At 41.5% G+C, this 20,022-nt stretch overlaps 1 protein-coding gene and 1 long non-coding RNA gene across 2 annotated transcripts in view; both read left to right on the forward strand.

The window, feature by feature from the left end:
* EFNB2 (ephrin B2) overlaps positions 1-7,891 on the forward strand; it is a 45,369-nt gene extending 37,478 nt beyond the window's left edge. Inside the window, exons 3-5 of the mRNA XM_064711952.1 lie at positions 1,552-1,644; positions 2,400-2,513; positions 4,103-7,891. Coding sequence (XP_064568022.1) covers positions 1,552-1,644; positions 2,400-2,513; positions 4,103-4,485 — 590 coding nt within the window. The 3' untranslated portion in view covers positions 4,486-7,891. The remainder of the gene's footprint in view (positions 1-1,551; positions 1,645-2,399; positions 2,514-4,102) is intronic.
* Positions 7,892-13,800: 5,909 nt separating this feature from the next.
* Positions 13,801-19,383, forward strand: LOC135449731 (uncharacterized). Its single transcript, XR_010440825.1, has 4 exons — positions 13,801-14,200; positions 14,357-14,458; positions 15,265-15,447; positions 19,251-19,383. It is a non-coding gene; the product is annotated as an uncharacterized LOC135449731 (long non-coding RNA).
* Positions 19,384-20,022: the final 639 nt, after the last annotated feature.

Here is a 20,022-nt window from a genome sequence, read left to right on the forward strand (position 1 = left end):
GGGGGAGGGAACAAGAGGAGGAACTGGGAGGGACCACGTATTAGGAGAGGGGAGTTTTAGGAAAAGAAAGCACAGTTTGGGAAGTTTGTATGGTGGCTGTAATTCGAGTTGGTCACAAAAGAGTCAGAAGTGGAACAAAAACAAGACTCAGATCAAAGGCTAGGAAGCAGGGTTCAGCAGTATGGGGTTTATATCTTTACGGCTAGAGAGAAGATTAGAGCAAGAAAAATACTGCCATGGGGGTAGGAAGACATTGTGAAGGAAAAAGGAAATATACATAGACTGCATTTGAAAGAAAATCCCCAAGGAAGGTGAAAGAGAAGGAGCGAGAATTAAAAACAAAGACCTGAAGAGTGTAAAGCCCACAAGCTGAAAGGAGAGGGGCAGAGGGAGGCATGTGCTGCTTAAGCACTTCACTACCACGGCAAGCCAAGCAGTGAGCTCCCTGTCGTCCCATTTTCCATTTGTTTCCTCCAGTTGGCGGCCCAGTGCGCCCTCTTATAAGTTTATTTTGGGCCTCAGATGAACAGCTCCAAGAAATGACAGTGAAATTCCCATCCCCAGGACAAGCAGGGCAGGAGGGCCCCCGGTGCATTCCCTGCGTGGGGAATCCAGAGCCCACCGTTTGCAGCTGTGCCCCGCTCGCGGTGGCCGGCGGCCCAGTGCAGTGCAGTGGCTGCAGTGCCAGCTGCGGAGGAGCTGCTGAGCCCTTTGCCAGCAGCTGTTTTGCAAGCAGCAGCTGGCTGGGGCGGCAGCGGCGCGCCCATGCACCGTGGTTCAGCCCTGTGGGTTCTCCAAGGGAGCGGAGCATGGCACGGCAGTGCCAGCCTGCGCCCGGATCGCGTGGCTCTGGCCGGCACCTAGATAAGGCAGAACAATGCGGACACAGGGGAAAGCAGCCCGTTGTTTGTGTGAGCTGAAAGGTTTCCCTGGGAGTGTAGAGCGTGCTCCCCTTTGCCACCCGCCCCCGCAGAGGCTCCTCAGTGCTGAGAAAAGTGAGATTGTGCTTTAAAATATTAAATGGTTTTCCAATCAGTTCAGAATCTTAGCTTTCACCTGGGTCTTTTGTATGCGTTCACTTATTCCAGCAGGAGATTTGTAATAGAGGAAGCAGGTGTAACGTGGTGATTATAAAGATATTGTTGGGAGGGGGGAAAAAAGAGTGATTTTTTTTCAGTGCTTTTCTCCTCTGAGCCTGCCAGAGCTTCCTTTTCAGCTGACTCCATCACCTTTTTAGCAAGATGGTGTGTTTTTGTCCAAGTCAGTCAGTCAGTCAATTGTGCATAGGAAAATAAAAGGCTGCTGGGTAAATTTGAAACCTTGATAACACATTCCTCCATTTGTATATATTGTACAGCTTACCAGTGTATTCATTCCTTTGGCTTTCAACATTTCACAACTTTCCATAGGTCAGCCCGAGCAACAAAAACAGGTCCTGGTAGATTGAAAGATCCCTGTTTTCAGACACTCATATTCACATCACTTTGCCTGTTGATTTCCTGATTTTTATTTATTTTTATTTTTATTTATTTTTCTTTTATTTTTAATCAGCAACATCAAATGGGTCTTTGGAGGGCCTGGATAACCAGGAGGGAGGGGTGTGCCAGACAAAAACCATGAAGATCCTCATGAAAGTTGGACAAGGTAAAGACCATCTGCTGTTTCATGAAATCACTTTGATCGGTCTCAATGTCCTTTTTAGTTTCCAGGCTTCTTTTAGCAGTGTAGAGCAGAGAGGCAGTCGAGCCTTAGTGTGGTCATTCCTCCCTTATAGTCTGAAAGCACAGCCTATTTTCTCTTCCTCAGCTACTGACAGATTTCTACAGAAGGAGGGTTGGTGTAATAAGATCTCTTCATTGGAGAGATCCCTAGAAGGAAAGGTCACCTGGGAGTAGTGTGTTTCAGTCATTTTTATTTTTATTTTAAAAACAAAAGCCACAACTCTGCTGCTCAGAATTATTTAAAATACATGAAAAGAGGGAAGCTAATATTTCTATAGTTTGCTTGTTATGAATTCTGATTACAGAGAGGTTTTTGTTCATTGTCTCTTTTCACATATAGATAACCTATTGTGCAGGAAGAAAGAATTATTCTTCTAAGTAGAAGTTGGTTTAGTAGTCAATCAACTTCCTCAGTTAAACTGAAATGTCATCTGCTAAGCTTTTCTTGCCAATTACAGGAGACCCTATAGTTTCTGCAGATGGCCTCACAATTTAAACCTGAAATAACTAATATAACCATTTTGCTTTAAAAGGAAAATTACGTTCTTATATCTCCCAGCCCTTTGCATAAAGGCTCTTCTGTTAAACCATTTGTGTCTCACGAGGTACCTAGAGGCAGCTTGTGAGGCTCCATACCATCAAGTGCCAAAGCTGCATGAGTCCTCTTTCTCTCCCCAGATCCCAACTCAGCAGGGCAGCCCCGGTACACGGATCCCACCAGGCGCCCCGAGCAGGAAGCTGGCACCAACGGGAAGAGTTCCACCACCAGCCCCTTTGTGAAGGACCACTCAGGTAGGTGTGGTGGGGCTTTGCCCTGGAGCGTCTTCTCCTCCTTTGTCCCCAAATGTTTTATTTTACTATTAACTTCCTAGAAAAGCAAATGTATTCAACATGAGATGAGACAAAAGCCAGTTGTGATTGCCCCGGTGGATAGTGTGTGGGAGCTGCAAGTTATGGCAGCAGCTGCTCCCTCCCCTCTTCCACTCTGCTGTAGAAGTTAATTATGTCTTGTCACAGTATCTCTCATTTACAGGAAAATTTCTGGATAGGGCATTTGCTAAGCAGCTTTACAGTGGTCAGTGCTGCCTTACAGTTAGTACTCAGGCAGATGGAGTACCTTTCTCTTCCCGCATAATACATTATCAAGTGGTTCTTGACAGCCATTTATAAAGTTTATTTCAGGGCATCTATAATTAATGTCCTGATGTTTTAGCTGACCATATGAAGTCTAGACATGTATGGCTGGTCTTCTACTAAATGTAAAGTTTTGGGGCTTTTTTTTTTTTAAATAATTATCTAAACAAAATAAATAGATACAAATATCAAAACGAATATCTTCAGGATGCATTTCACTCATAGGGTAAACAAGAGAAAACCTAACTCTTAAGACTCAAGCTGTCCAGAAGAAAATTCAGTAATTAGTAATGTTACAAAGCAAACCTTTGCTGACAGTTGATTCTGGGTTTCTCAAAAAAGGCCACAAGTTTTCCTTGCCAGCCGTGTCTTTAGTTATTGGGCTAATGAATCTTTGATACAGTGAGTGGCTTCAGATGATCCCTGCAGAGGCTTTGGTGGGAAGAGTTAACAATTATGTGAATATAGCATCTGTATCATTTTTCCGTTGTGAGTGAACATCAAGAGAGGGAAATATGTTCAAACTTAGAAGTGAAAAAGTGTCAATGAGCATTCATGTAATTTTTGTGACAAGTAATATGAAGATGTGATAAGCAGCAAATATTCAACAGGCTGTTCAGCACATGAGCTTTGCCTGACTACCAAATGCGTGGTATTGTTTTCTTTTAAGTAAATGTAAGTTAATACTAACAGACAAGCCCTAACCATGCTGCCTGTCTCCCATGCTGCCTCAAGCTCCTTAGTTTCATTTCCAAGCAAGAGGAGTCCCTGTAAAGAGGCACTAAGGATGGTTTAACTTAAATCAATATGCAAAAGATAAAATAGCAGAGGGAACAGCTGAACAGTACCAGTTGTTCTGAGAATTGTCATTTCCCTGTGTTATTTTCCCTTCCAGTCCTATCCCACCCCTCTCTTGTGCCTGGGGCTGGCCTGCATCTGTTAAAAGATGCTGTGTGCATCAAAGGCTGCCTTGTCAGTGACAGTTCTCGCCGCTGATGGATGATGATGTATGAAACAGGGTGGTTTGGGAGCAACACAAAAGTGAGACCAACAGGCACAAAGTCTTGCTTTATATCGATTGCTGACTTCGGCTGTTTGCATTTAGCTATCTAACAGGGTAATTGGTTTGTCAAAGTTTAGCTGTCAGTTAATTCTTCCAGTCTTGCTTACTCTACACATTTTTAAGCAACGTAAATGGGTCACAGGATGGCAATAACTTTTGTCTATTGTATTTCCGTTCTTTCCAGGATCTAGCACAGATGGCAGTAAGGCTGGGCATTCCAGTATACTGGGTTCAGAGGTGGCCTTATTTGCAGGGATTGCATCAGGGTGCATCATTTTCATCGTCATCATCATCACTTTGGTGGTTCTTTTGTTGAAGTACCGGAGAAGACACAGGAAGCATTCCCCGCAACACACGACAACTCTATCACTTAGTACATTAGCCACCCCAAAACGCAGTGGCAACAACAATGGTTCTGAGCCCAGTGACATTATCATTCCTCTAAGGACTGCAGACAGTGTCTTTTGCCCCCACTATGAAAAGGTCAGCGGCGACTATGGACATCCGGTGTACATAGTTCAAGAGATGCCTCCTCAGAGTCCAGCAAACATTTATTACAAGGTCTGAGGAACACACAACCAGCTCTGTGGTACAGTTGAGTCGTAGAGGAAACTCACTGGTCAAATGCTTTCTGTTGGGGTTTGTGATGACGCCTTGTGCGCTAGCATTGACTTAAGCACAGGGGGGAGAAGGCAACAGCTCTTTCTCCAGGAACCGACGCGAGCTGGACAGCTTACCTAGTCTGTAGAATCCCTCTCTCGGTGAATAAGTATTCACTAAAAGCTGGAAGACTTTTCTGTAGAAGATGCCCATTCTGATTGCTGTACTCTTGTTACATTCATCATCCTCAAAGCCATGTGCTGTGGGCATTCAGGCATGTACAAAAGCCAAGGGAAGATGGAGCAATCCGTGGATGTTAATAGCTCTAGGCATCCTGGGAAGGTGCTCTAGGATATATCAAGCTTGAAATGCGATCTTCTGACTTTTGTGTGTCTCTCTCAGTGCGTACTGGATTTGTCACACAGACCTTGGTGTCTAAGTAAGACTTGTTAAAGTTCTCTTGCTTTTAGTCCGTCACTGTTCCATTTGTTTCTGTTATCCGGGGCTCTGCCATCCTTCACATAAGATTTCCTTTCACTCCACCTCCTGAATCACTAATGGAACATTAATGTTTGGAGATCCGCACTCCATCCATCTGCTACAGCAGCCTCACTCGAATGGGTAATGCATTTATAAAAATTGTGTTTGATAGTAAGGAGCCTTCCAGCCAAAAAGTTAGGCTGTCAACAAAGTCAAGAGCAGGACTGGGTGGTGGAGGGAAGGGCTGATTGAGGTTGCAATTGAATATTGCTGCCTCAGAAATAGAAGCTGGGAAGAAAAAAAAATGCATTTAGGTAGCACAGCACTTTGGTATGCTAAGTTTTAAGAGGCAAGTAGGAAACACAATAACATGTGCAGTGGATTAAGGCTGCATTTGAAGGAATTCACAGTTATCAAATACCACTGTGCAGAAAAAAATAGTACCTTCAATACAGTAGAACAAAGGGGTATTGTTAGTAAGTCAACAAGCCTGGAGAAGACAAGACAATAGCAGGCCACTGAGGATGTATTAGGGCAGGGCTGTTGTGGTACTGGCAATAAAATAAACAGCTTTGAAGCTGTAGCAAAAACATAGTCTGCCTTGGATGACTTTTAAGCAGACTCAGCTGCTATATGATCACATTATACTAAACACAGGGAAAGCATTAAAGAAAACAACTGAGAGCCAAGTGCCTACGATGATTATAAGCCAGTGGGTCAAATGAGCTATAATTCTATCACTGATAAAGTTGTGGGGAAAACAAACAAAAAAAAAAAAAAACAAACCACAAAACCTTGCTCATCTCTGAAAGTAAGGCAGAATTTCTTTGTGACTGACCCTTTTGGCACTTTGGCTTATTGTAGTGCTGTCCCTGCACAGTGAGTGTAGGTACTGACTGACACAGCAGTTCATTGGTGCTCAGTTGCAAAATTAAAGCACATATGGCAAACCTCTGGCAGTCCGTAAGGGAAAAATAAATTATGACACTGAGATGGAGAAGGAAAATATGTCTTATTTATAATAGGTGTATAGAACACAAGGGATATAAAGTGAGAGTTTTTCTTTTGTTCATTCTTTCTTACTTTTGGTTTGGATTTTTTTACTAATATATATTTTGAGATTGCACAGAATCTACACCAGAAGATGTGAAATTCATTCGCGGCAATTGCATAGTCTTAACTTGTCATCATTTTCCATATGTGTGTGTGTGTGTCTATGTATATACACACATATATAAGTATATATGCATACGTATGTATATATATATGTATGCATATGCGCACATTTTTTTAAAAAATAAACTACTTCTGGAAAAAAAAAAAACCAGCTATCCTAAACCACCAGTGGGAGCATAGTTAAAAAAAATTCCAAAGCATCTTGTAAGAGGAAAGTAGAAAATATAAGGTCCAAAATATCAGGAATTCAGTGTTACTGCATCACATATTTAACAGCAACAAGATGTGCCGGCATTTATTTTCTGTGTTGTGTTTTCCCTTGCCTTACAGGCTGATGTGTTCTGTAGATTTTCTTGAGGTTCGTAGAGGGGGGGTTTCAGGTTAAAGTTTTCTCTTTAGCGTGGCTATTCCCCTAAAGCTCCCACCCTAGGGAGGAAATAAAAAAAAAACAACCTCTACTTTTATATGTGCTATGCAAATAGACATTTCTAACATAGTCATGTTACTATGGTAACACTTCGCTTTCTGATTTGGAAAGAAAATGTAGCAACAGCATTTTAGGGTTCTCAGACCTCTGGTGAGCACCTGCAAGAGAAAAAAAAGAAAAAAAAAAGAAAGAAAAGAAAAATATCTGTCATAGAAATGATCACTCGCTTTGTTTTCTGAACCTGAAGATAATGTTGGGATGTTGGCCCAAAAGAGAGAAACAAAAAACAAAAAAAATTCCAACCCATGGTTCTGTGGAAGGTTACCATGGTGACTAACTACAGTACATATGTAATTCTTTTCAACAACCCTTCTTTTCTATGAATCTATCCATACAAGGTTCTCTTGTAAGTCATTAAGATTTTATTTTGGGGGAGGGGAAGGGAAAAGATGGGCTTACTGATCCTTATTTTTATTAAATCATATCTATGCTTCATCAGTTGGCTACATTCTAGTTATATACTAAACTGTGAAAAAAAATCAGACTAATTGCTCAAGAGCAACCTGCAACCAATTGAAAAAAAAATGTACTGTGCGTCTGTTTTGTGTCTGGTGCAGAATTATGACAATCTACCAACTGTTCCTTTCTTTGACGTTGGTCCAGTATTGAAAAGTTACTGTAAATGCCTTGCTTGTATGATCATCCCTAGTCACCCAAATTGGAATTTGCACCATCATGTCTAAGTGAAGATGCTGTAAATAGGTTCAGATTTACTGTATATGGATTTGGGGTGTTACAGTAGCCTTATTCACATTTTTAAATAATTAAAAAACCCACATGAAAACAAGAGAAAAAAGGCTTTTCTTAACCAGATTGTGTATATAGAGCAATGTTGGTTTTTTATAAAGTCTGAGCAAGATGTTTTGTATAAAATTTGAATTTTGCAATGTATTTAGCTACAGCTTGTTTAAAGGCAGTGTCATTCCCCTTTGCACTGTATTGAGGAAAAAATTATATAAAAGGTTGCCAAATTGCCGCATATTTGTGCTGAAATTGTGTACCATGAATATTTATTTAAGAATTTCTTTGTCCAGTTTGTAAGTAACACAGTATTATGCTTGAGTTATAAATAATTTCTTCTTTCTTTTTCTTTTTTTTTAATTTTATTTTTTGGTTTTGTTTGTTTGTTTGTTTCATTCTGTATTAAAACTAGCCGGTCATAAGTTTGAAATCTGCTTTAGTTCCACATTGCAATTAGTTCCCAGAAAATGAAAATTATGAAAATCACATTCCACGTCTGTTTCAAACTGAATTTGTTCTTAAAAAAATAAAATATTTTTTTCCTATGGAAACCTTGCCTTCTAAGTATTTTCTTCTTTAGTTTTGCAATTTTTTTTCTTTTTTAAAGGATGAAAATAAATAAGAAAGTCACCAAGCTTGCCTGCCTGCCTCCCCCCGTCTCTCTCTTCCTTCTCTCCCCGCTTCTCTCCAACCTGATTGCTAGTGGTTTATAGGAAATCTCCTTAGAGTACACCGACTTCTGTTAGCCTACTTCTTTCAAATTCTCTCTTCCATATATCAGCAGTTTTTAGGAATCACCTGGGCATCTTATGCCCTTGGAAGGCAATGAACTGCAGTCAGATGCAGTAGCCAGGTTTCTTGGATGATCTTGGAGTTGAGAGTACAACCACATAAATAATGCCCAGACATTATGTGGTGGATGTACTCTGTGGGCAGAATCAGAGATAAAAAAAATCCAACACCTGAAGCTTTGTCCTGAGGAAGGGCAATGGAGAGCCTGGGGTGACAGGGCTGAGCAAGAAGGGACAGGAGATGAAAGACATTGGGAGGATGACAAAGGATTGGAAGTGCTGCAAAGTCAGGATATCTCTTTATGGTTCTTCACTGCAGCCTGGGGGAGATGGGGCCAGCGTGCAGGTAGCATGAGCCTTAATACAACTCCTGTGATTCTGCTGCCCTAATTTTCACTAGGGTAACAAATTCACTTACAATACCTTCATTTTCTGACAAAGGCCAGTCACCCTGAAAGTGAAGCACCTTTCCGTTTGTTAGCAGCGCATAAATGGTGTGATGGTCCATGGAGTAACAGGTGGGAAGGTCTACAGAGGGCAAATATGCATTTGTCACTTTAACAACAGATGCCAATTAGCCATAGAAATTTCACAGTTAGCTATTTGTAGTATGTGTCATGCAACTCCCATTTGTCAAATTATTTATTTTTTTCTGAATAATCAGAGATAAATGACAGTATGGCTAGCACACTTGGCATGTCACAATGAGCAAAGTACTCTGAAATGGGACGTACAGAAACCCCTGGACTGGGAAATGGTTGAAGTAGTATGACTTCTTGCAGTTGGAGCTCCTTTTGGAGATCCAGGTCACAGAATCTGTGCCTGGAAGTTGACCTTAAAGGGAAAGTCACAGTGACACTTTGTTTCACCTCCTGGCTCTGGTACAGATGACCTTGGAGACTTGGTCCAGCAGAAGTCATAAGAGTGAAACATGTGAGCATCCTCTAGCATCTCAGTAAATCTTGGGCCTAATCCTCTATTTAGGTCTGTAAGCCACTTCAAAGGAGGAAGCCTTGTGTTCTCTGAGCACACAGCTACTCAGCTGGATTGTGGTTTCACTCCCTGCTCAATGGTTGCACATGGCAATTCCCCTTGCTGGTGTCGGTGGGTTGTCGTGAGGGCTCCCACGTCGTCATCTGCTGTGAGGTGCTCAGGTCTGCTCTGTGCTGAGAGCCTGTCTGGCACGGCCATCTGTTAGAGCTGTGGCTCTAGCTTAGTTAGGGCCGAGGCTATTGTTTGTATTTTAATCCTTGTTAAATACTCGAAGCTGTTGATAAACAAATACTTCAATAGTGTCAAGTTTACACGTCATTTTCGTTACTGTGCCTCTTTTTTCCGAGTATATTATTATATATATTTATAACTAGTATGTATACTGACACCCATGGACACCTATTTTTGCCACTGTCTTAGCAACAAGGGAAAATTGCTGTTGCTAAAAAACTGTGTCTCCACTGGGAGGGAAAAATCCCTGCCAGTGTAATAACTATCTGTATATTTATGCCTGGGGCCAAGGATGCTTGGTTAACAGGAGTGCCTTGCACGCATACCTTCCCAAACAGAGCAGAACCTCCACTGAGTTGCTGAACTCATTTTAGTAAAAGATGCCTTAGACACTCAGCATAAAGTCATTGTCTTACAACCCATCTGTTATAACTTGCAGAGGAAAAAAAAATACTTTCATTTTTTCCTGCTGCTGACACCTCACTATTAATTATCAAACAAGCACAAAATCAGAATTTACTGCCTTTATTACAAAACTGGTTCTCTGGCAAGAGCTGGTCCAAGTCAATAGGCTCCATTAAGTGGAAAATAAAATTATAATTCACAGTAGTTATCCATCTAGAGTGGAATTAGGATATGTTATATAAAATAGTGCCTCACAAAGTAAGCATAACAATGTTACTGCCTTGGTTTAAAACCTTGTACCTCTTATTCAGCCTGTCTCTTTAGCTTTGCTGTAATGCATTGATCAAATGCTCACTCAGTCAGCAGCACACTCGTTTTGACTCTATGGGCACTATAAATTTTCTTTTTTGCAGAAAAGCTTAAAATTTTGTAGTGGTTAGCAAAATAAAGGACAATGAAAATGCAGTCTTTTTAACTGCCGCTCTCCATCTTCACAGCCACAATACAAATTTTGGTGGGGAAAATGCCCAAGGTTTGAAAACACCAAACAAACTCCTTATACAATTGGTATGTCATTACATGAAGCATCAGACCAGAAATAAAGTAATATTTGTTTTGGAAAAAAATGTATGTTGGAGCGTATAGCACAGTGTATTAATGGTTGTGCTATTCATAATCCAAATGGTGCTGGATTCAGCTGACTGAGCTATCGTCTACGAAACAAAATAATAACATTCGTCTTTCACATGAGTCACGCAAATACTTTGATGCGTAATTAAGGCATAATGCAATCCATAGGAAACCCTCTTGAGAAGGAGGGGCAGGAGCCTGCCCATACACAGTGAGGATGAGGAGGTGGAGCTGCTGGTGGCTGCTTCTGGAGGAAGGACTGTGGAACAGTGGGATGAGGCAAGAGAGGGAAAGTGTGAGAGAGGGCAGTGACTTTCTGAGCAGTGACTTTCTTCAGGGAGATCTGCAATGACAAAATCCAGGGAGAAATCAGAGCTAGGTGGCAGCTGTGGAGGTAGAGAAACAGGGTCTTCAGAGCTCTGGGAAAGGCTTTGGTGGAAAACGTGCAGAAGAAAAGTGTTGTCAGATGAAAAGCAAGTGTAGTGTTTGATAAGTATTGGTTGTTGTTTCAGGTAAGAGGAGAGGCCAGGTTGTTCTGCTAGTATTGACAGGAGACTGAGCCTAAATAAGGAGGAGAACCCAGGCCAGAAGTCAGTGCTTTCTGCAGCCTTGGATCCTGTGAAAAAGAAATCTCCAGGAACTGTAGGACTAGTCAAACTCCAAAAGGCAGAGAACCTTGTGCACGCCTGTCATAGCTGGAATACAACTTGTGTTTTCATAAGTGCATTGAAAAACCCTCATGTGCTTAGACTGCTGAAGAAGTGCAATTATTAAATTAATAATATGGGGAATCCATGGAGGGTGTGAGTATAGTTGTTTCTAGATCAGACCTTCAGTGGATATAAATTAGCATAGTTCAGTTTGATATCTGCTCCTACTTAACACAGTTCAGAGTTGCACACGCCTAAGCAATACTCACACAGATTTTACTATAGCCCTCAGCTATGAGGAAATGCTTTATAAGAGTGTTGTTCTGAATATTATGAAGATTGTATTCAAAAACATACCAACAGTGACTTGCTTTTATAAAATACTGCTATCAATGCCATAAAAATTGTATTTTGTATTTTACTGAACACTGTCAGCAATTTGCTGTATCTGTTCATTAAAAGTAGGCTGGATTACTAGCAAATGTGTAATAAAAATTGTTCATGTTTTAATGAGTCTTTTTGGCCTCTCTTTAATATTTAAACTCATTCCTTCCTACTCCTGCACTCAGTTCTATTTCTTATGCTTAACAGGCAGGTCAGCTGTGCAATGTTATTACATTATCTGTTCATGCCCACATGCTATCTTTCTAGTCTTTCCAAATCTCCTAATTTGTTCAACATACCTAATTCTGACTGTCTTTAAACTCAGCTGTTGGATGTGTATGACCACATGAATAATTTAGTAATCATTCAGAATCAATAGCACTTCAGTTTTCATTGCCACGAGAAATATGGGAGGATGAGAGGCTAGGAGGCCACAAGAGCCCTTTGTTTGTCACACTAAAAGATCCTGAGATTTGGGGAAATCCAAATGATGATGAAAGAGTTAAAAATCATGCATGTGCTGCCTTTGCTTCACGCTTTCCCTTCATTATGTGTTACGTTTTCTTTTTATACATAACCAGCAAAGCATATCTGAATTTTCCAGGCCTCAAAACAGGGTCCAATCTGTAGAGATTCATATGGCTGGGTCTGTAGGTCTTTTCTCAAGTTCCCACTGTTGGGTAAATGCTGGCTGCTTTTCTTCAGCCTGTTTATTGCACACCCAGATGCCTTGCCCTGCTCACCTGCTCATCACACCAGCCCTGCCCATCACACCAGCCCTCGCTGGGGCTTCATATGTTCCCAAATAAGGTTTAATTTCTGGACAAAGCTTTTGTTACTCACCCTGAAACTTTCTTTTCAAATATTGCCCTAGGCTTTCCTCCCTTTATATGCCTGTCTCTGGATTTCAGCTGGTGATGGCATTTCCTGAAAAAAATAAGGTTCTGATGGAACACAGGAACCATCCCTGTACCAAGAGTGTGTTTTCTTATAAGCCCCTTATTTTTCAATCAGCTTTAGTTTGAATTTTTATATGGCTTTATCTCTTCCTTTTGTATTTATGCAGTTGCATCTGAAGGAAAATAGCATGCAGTAAAATTCCTAAATACAATTTAAATATAGCTTGTTTCAATCCACTTGGTTCTACATTTCCATTTATCAATACATTAAGCTAAAAATATCTCAGATGGCTTTGTCTTGCTTCTTGTAACTTAAGAAAAGTTATTGAATATGTTATGATTTCTTCTTAGAAAAGTGTAAGCAGTTCACTTTGGAAAGCATCATTTGAGCAGAATTAAGAAGCAGTTATCAATGTGCAGCACAAAACTGAGTGAGCATATTTAAAAAAGACAGAATGACTTTTGGCAATGACCAATACTTGGTTTTGGTTTGTTTCCTTAAGCCAGCTCAAAATTGGAGAGGAGAAAGTGCTGTTGGTTTTACTGCCAGTGCCCCAGTCTGGTGGCAGCCAGACTTTATGTAGTTTTGTCCTTTGAGTCTCTTATGACGAGCTTAGTGATAAAACTGAATTCTGGATGCTTTGGCCACCGAAAGGTGTAACCTATGTGATTACACACAATACAAGGGATTTATACTAGGACATTGTTCCTGCAGAAGAGACATAAATCCCTTTTGCCAGCTCCCCTCCACTCCCTTCTAGTGCTGCATTTCAAACCAGCAGACGTTTTTACTTTGGATTTTTTACTCAGCCTAAATATTTCAAAGATAGCATCAGAACTATATTTATCAAGTTATACAACTGTGTAGCTGGCTGCTTGCAATGTTTCCACAGCATCCTCTTCACATAAGACACCATTAATAGACTGGTGCCTACAAGCATCCAGATGAGGCTTGGGAGACTCAATTTTGCACCAGCTTTTTGAGAGACATCTTAGCACTGCACTTTAGCTGTGTCACGCTACTGATGGATTGAAAAACCAACACACTTTGCTGCAGAAAGGCCCCATCAGGGCCGACCGAAGTTAGACAGACCAGTTTTATTTTCTCTTTCGGCCGCAATCAGGGAGGGATTGCTGTCGAGGCTCTCGCAGGGCGGCGGAGAGGAGGTGGCGAGGTCCCTCTGCCCAGCACTTCGATAAATCCCGCTCGAAGGACAGAGCTGCTCCGTGGTGCCCAAGGCAGGAGTTCCACCGGGCTCCGAGCGCGGGCTGGAGCTGCCGGCCATGAGGCTCGGCCATTCATCTCTCCGTGCACGGCCGGGGGAGAAACCGCTTGGAATCCGCAAGATTCCCCGGAAGTGGGCAGAGGCCGTGAGGGAGGCGCGTGTGGGCCAATCCCGGGCTCTCGGCGTGCCTCAGCTCAGCTGCTGCGCCGCTCTGCCAGACGCGCTTTGCGGGGAACAATGAGGAGGATCCGCCTTAATTAAACCCTTGGAAGCTTCCCGGGCAGTGAGAGTCGCGGATGGAGGGACAAGCAGCTGTGACTGTCGCAGCAGCATCTTCTGCAGAGCCGGAGGTCGGCACCTCTCTGGAGAGGCCGTTTGCGGGCCGCAGACGGAGATCTGGGAAGGTTTACACTTCCCACTTACTCCTTGATGGCTGCACTTAACATTGCTGCCGGCCCCTGGAACAGCGGCTGACCTAAACGCGATTTCTGAAGCATAAAGCGAAGTTTCTCGTTGGTGCAGCCGACTGATTTCGGTGCCCTGAAGAATTTGGCCCCTGATTACCAGCCAGCTGACAGACATGAATCAGGTGGCAGTTAAATCCCTACAAAATATAAGACCCGTTCAATAACATTCCCAAATCCCTTAGAAATACTGGTTCTTGGAAATATCCTATCCATTGCCAGCTATTCTAAGATAAACATAATTGTTAAGCGTACTAAGTTGTTTTTTTTTTTTTCTTTAGGGGCGGTGAAAAATCAGAGCTCTAAGCACTTTCAATGGGTGTTGAAATTATGATTTTTTTGAAATCTCCCTGAATTCCAGACCTATGTGGCTTTCTGTGGAGGTGAGCTTTACAGTTCAGTCACACATCATATGAAAGAGTGTTTTCTTTGATCAATTTTTAGCTTTCCACTTTTGAATCTCTCTATTCCTTTCTTCTGAGACAGGAAAATCAACTCCTAAATTCTATCACTTGTTAGCATATTTCTACCTTAAAGAAAAGTTAAAATTCATTCATCTCATTCTCTTTCTTGTGGTATCCATACTTCCCTGTCTATTTCCATTTAGTGAATTTTCCATGCTCCAAACACTTTTTTTCCCTGTACTTTGAACTTCCCTTAGTTCTGCTTTGTCCCTTAAAAGAAAGAGAGAGGAGTCCCTAGTTTACTAGTCAGAATTTCATGGCTCTTTCCTATTGTATAACCTTAATAAAGCTGAGGAGGAGCTGCATTAGAAACAGTTTGGATGCCATCCTGGCCAGTTATTGTGTCCCCAGCATTTTAGGAAACTACTCCTGTAAAACATCTAGGATGGTGATAAAGCACTTTAAGCTTGCATTAATAGTAGCAGGATTTGAAACTGCTCAGCACCTCTTAGCTATCCTATCCAGAAAGAGAGGATTATATTTTTGGCTGCAGTTGCAAAGCTTAAGAGGTTTCTACCTCTGTTTCTCTATAGCAAAATCAGGATATTTCCTTTATAATATATTAACAGGAAATTTTTCTCTGAATACTCTGTTGTTGTATCTTCCAACCAGATGCATAAAACTTCTTTCTCAAATAGCCCTCCTAATCCATTATTTTCCTCACAAACCACATGAATCACCCATGTACTAACAAATTGCCTCATTTCTCAATCCATCTTTTTTAGACAGACCACACCCTGAGCTAAGTCTGGGTCCTTTCCCACGTCCTAAAAGTCCCTGCTAGCAACCAGACTGTGACCATCTCCATGACCTCTGAAAACATGCTGTTTAGGTCATTCACCAGGGATGTAGGAGTCCTGGGTGGAAATACACTGCTAGCATGACTCAGAACAGAGCAATGATTTCAGGTTAGTACCCTGTCAGTTATTTTCTGTTGCAGTTTTATCACTTTTGGTAGATGAAACAGCTGTTCCTCAGAAAAGCCTCTAAAAGTCATGAACCAGCAGCCTAGGGAGTCAGGCAGCAACTCTGCTCACCAGTCACCTGCAGAGGCATTATCCTGCTGTTGTTCAGTGAGAGAGGTGCATCAAGGTTATCCCCAAACCTGACATTTAGGGAGCTCCCCTTTAATATGGAGGGCATTGTTCACATCTCAGAGAAGACTGCAAGCCCACTTGCACGGCCTAAATCTTGTTTGATTTGACCCTCACATTGTCCCAGTTTGCCACATCCTAAAGTCAGAGATTGGGTCTTACTGCACTCTCCTCTGAGCTTTTGTCTCAGGCTGAGATGCCAAACACTTCCCTAAAGGTGGACGGTAGACTCCTTCAGGAGGTTTCTTTTCTCAGAAATCAAGGGGCCAATGTCAGGGAGAGGTGTCAGCAGCACCAATCAGACAGATTCAGATGAGAAAATGCAGAACAAAGAGCCCGACTGCTTCTGAAGATCTAAAAAAAGAAGAATCTGTCAATTTTTGCTCTAAATGGGAAGCTGAACTTTAAGTCGTGGCTTAAGCAAAGGGCAGCATATGGCAGCACTACAGCTGTTTGAAATCCACATGCACTTCACACTGGCACTTTGACAAACGCTATTGTGTTACAAACACTGGATGACACAGTGAGTCTGGGGCTGCATTCAGCTCTGCCCTACGCAGCCATAATTCCCACTGACTTCCTACACCATCATTCCCACTGACTTTGTCTATACCAAAAAATGTATGGAAGTGCGTAGGACCGAAACAAATACCCAGTGCTTGTAAGGAATCCTTCTGGCAGGCTGAGCAACATTTGATATGGTTAGACCCCTGTAGCAGGAAGCGTGAATGCTATAATATGGAACTGGAGGAAAAATTAGGGAATCCATGAGGTCTAGAAGACGCCTGGTGATTTTAAAGACAAAACTTGAATTTCTGCACTGGAGCAACAGACATGCTGGCTGGTCATTATAAGGGGAACAGGGCTCCTCCTGCTGAGATCCATTTACTGTCTTTCATACTCTGCTTTTTGTCTCTCTGCCAGTTTCTGCAGGGAAAGAAAGAATTCAGAGGGTTGTTGGTTTTTTTTTCTGGAGCGAAAGCCTACAGGAGGCCTAAAAAGAGCTCTACACAAATATATCAGAGAGGGGATCATGTTGCAGGGAAGCTGTGGCTGCCAATGATGAGATGTTCAGTTTCTTAGCCACTTTAGGTCAGAAACCAGGTGTTATGTTGTTGATCCCATGGCTGCTTGCCATCCCCTGCCTCCTCCTGTAACAAACAGTCTCAGACGAACAGCTTTCACAGCTCCAGATGTTTAAAAATACACTTTTAGGGTACTTGAACAAGAAAGTGCTCTTTGCGAAGTGCTGCTTTCTATGCTCAGTGGCAGAGCCGGTGCTGACTCCTCTACACTGATTTTTAGATGGCATTTTAAAAGCTTCAACAAGTCTGGACACATATTTTCTTTGCTTAAAACCTGCTTAACTCTTTCAACACTGTGGTTTTAGATCCCTCTGATGTTCATATAACTACACAGGGCTTAAAATCCAAACAGTGGAAAATAAATGAAAAATCAATGGTCTTTTTTTTTTCAGAAAGAGTAAAGGCAGAAAGGAACAATGTTGTAAACATATCTATGAAATCAACCTACTTGTGCATTTTTTAACACTTAGGGAGAGAACAGGCTGGCTTATGCCAAATAGTCAGCCATCAGGGACAAATTTTGCAAAGGGTACAATACCTGCAGAAAATACCATCCCACTGGAGCATTTGGGGCACTTTGTAACAGTCAGAGCTTCAAATTTAGTAAGCCAAAGGTCGTTACAAACTGTGGGGAAAACAGAGCAAGGGTTAAAAATCATTTAAGATTTAGGTAAAAATCTATCCTCATGTTAAGACAAGTACTTTATGCTAAAAGAGGCAGAGCTGGTGCTGGCATCAAAGACAAGGATGTCAGCAGGAAGTGCCAAGGAAACAGCTGAGGCCTTGCACTTCAAAAAGCTTAACTCTGGGTGAGGGATGTTCCCACCAACAGTCAAGATTCACAGATGACATTTTCAGATGTCTTCGGTTTTTTGCATCCAGGCAGTCACATGATGGATCCTATGCCATATGTCTTTTCCATGGGCTTCAATTTCTAAGGTGTCTACAACTGCTTTCAGCTCTCCACTATAAGGTGGAAAAGAAAGCCTGGCTGGTTTGCCTTGTTATTTTAGAATTAGTTCCGTGAGATTTGGACGGATTCCTATTTCTCTTCCATTAGCAGAGACAATTTTTAGCTGCTAAATGCAGTGTTAACCAGTTTCTCTGACAAGGACATGGCTGACCCCTCAGATCTTTGACAAATGATTGATTTAATCTAGAAGTGTCTATTTATAAACTAATGCAAAAAACCAAAAAAAGTTAAGGATGAATAAACTAATTAATAAGCAGTGTATTCCTGCTGGCAACATGAATAAAATTACTGCTAGGTCAACAGAGAATTCAACATTGCTCCATATGCTTCTTTTAGTGGTGTTCAAAGAGCACAGGTGTAAACTTTGAGTGACCTTATTTATTTCATGTTTAAGTGGGTCATTAAAGGAAACTGTCACATATTAAACAAACTGCTTTTTTTGATTCCTTCCTTCTACTATGAGGAGCAATAGTAAGCTTCTTATCTTGCTGATACATCTAGAGTTCCTATCAAACTTTTCTTGCTTTTGGAAAAACTCTGTATCCTCAGAAATGAGACTGAATTTCCCTTAAAATCAGAGGCACAATATTTATAATCTGAATGAGGGAAAGAGACACTCTGACTTTATGTCTTTAATACCCTTAATTCGTTTATTTGCTGAGGTGGGGTGGGAAACCTCAGTCTGAAGGGATGGGGAAAGGACAAGCAGCCTCAGGCAGAGCTGAGTTACATCTCTGTGCCCCAGATGCAGAAAGACTTGTGGGCATTGCAATGCTCAAACTTAAATTTTAGGTGTCCGACTTCTGTTGTGGAGTCCAAGACCCAAATGGTGCATGAATTCTCCACTGGATGCCTGGGGAGAAGAGTTAGATGAATCATAGCCTACCCAGCTAAATTCATCTATTATGTACAAGCTCTGGAGCCAGTAGTGTTAAATTAAAAATTACATGGAGAGCACTTGGCCTGTGGTTTACTTGAAAAAAAAAAAAAAAACAAAAACAAAACGAGTGAAAGTGTGTATTTCTTTAAATTTTCTGCTGACAGACCAGAGATAATTAGCCTACAGCTGCAGACTGGGGCGAACAGCTCTTTTTTCTGCCTAGAAGCAGCAGGTGAAAACCCTGAGAGAGAAGCTGGGTGCCACTGACTTAATTTAGTTGCTTAGATTGAAGGCAGTGCACAACAAGAGAAAGAAACAGGGAGGTGGCAAATCTTCAAGCCCAGGATTTCTAAAGAGTGGCAGTTAATAAACAGAAACGGGAGTAGGACTGGAAAGAAGAAAGGATTAAAAATATGTACTTGTGACACCCCTGTAGTATCACAGATGCCTTTGAGATGTGTCAGCTAGACACAAGCCCAGACTCAAACACCGCACTCTGATGAGAGATGTGATATGGCAATGGAGAATTGTAAACAATAGAAGATGGAGGAGTGTTACAAAAAAACATCATGAACCCATATACTGCTAGACTCGTATCTTATGCAAAAAAACCTTTCCCAGTTTTCTGATGTGCTCCCACGCATGGTTCTGCACCTTACCAAGGCCTGCTGTTTTGCAGGTACTCCTTGTGACCCCCAGATATTCATTTCTGTTGTGACCCAAAACACAATCATGCATTGCTCGCAACGTTTCTTGTATTGTGAGTACCTTTATTTTAGAAATGTATTAACATGAAGATTATTTCATTTTTGTGAAGGGGAGATTGCTTATCTGTTTTACTAGGCAACTGTTTAGTAATAATAAAAGGCAATAATAAAAATGACAACAAATTAACATAACTATCTGCCTACATAAATTCTTATGATACCTGTTCTATTGGGCATTTGTTTGAAGAGGCTTTTTTTATCTGCATGAGATTATAAAATGTTTAGAGATAAAATTGCTCCATTTTTTTTCCAAGAAATATCATCAAAGTAGACTGATCACTATGTGCTGGCATTTTAATAATATCAATGGGAGGTCTTGTGGAGTAAGCCTAAGTGTGGCAAAGTAAAGTACATTATTAAAATATATTAAAATGAAAAGGTAAAAGTTGTCTTCTACCACTTTCAACACTTTAATTTGAAGGTAAGAAAGAGCAGTGTCAGAGAATATGGTGCTGCTTTGAGAATTAGGAGATAAGGAATACTGGCCACTGACAACCACCAGTCTCTCTTTCTTCCCATATGCTGTGTACACACATGGTCAGGTCTGAGGAAGTGAGAGAATCCTTGTTTTGGGTTCTTAGCAGGTGCAGTCACACATGACTGCAGCTGTGCTGTAAAGCCAGGTATGACTCCACAAAAGAACCATAGCTCTAGCCATACTTAATAGATTAGGCAAGGTGTTGC

This window comes from Zonotrichia leucophrys, chromosome 1 (genome assembly GCF_028769735.1).
Source record: "Zonotrichia leucophrys gambelii isolate GWCS_2022_RI chromosome 1, RI_Zleu_2.0, whole genome shotgun sequence".
In the NCBI taxonomy this organism is placed as follows: domain Eukaryota; kingdom Metazoa; phylum Chordata; class Aves; order Passeriformes; family Passerellidae; genus Zonotrichia; species Zonotrichia leucophrys.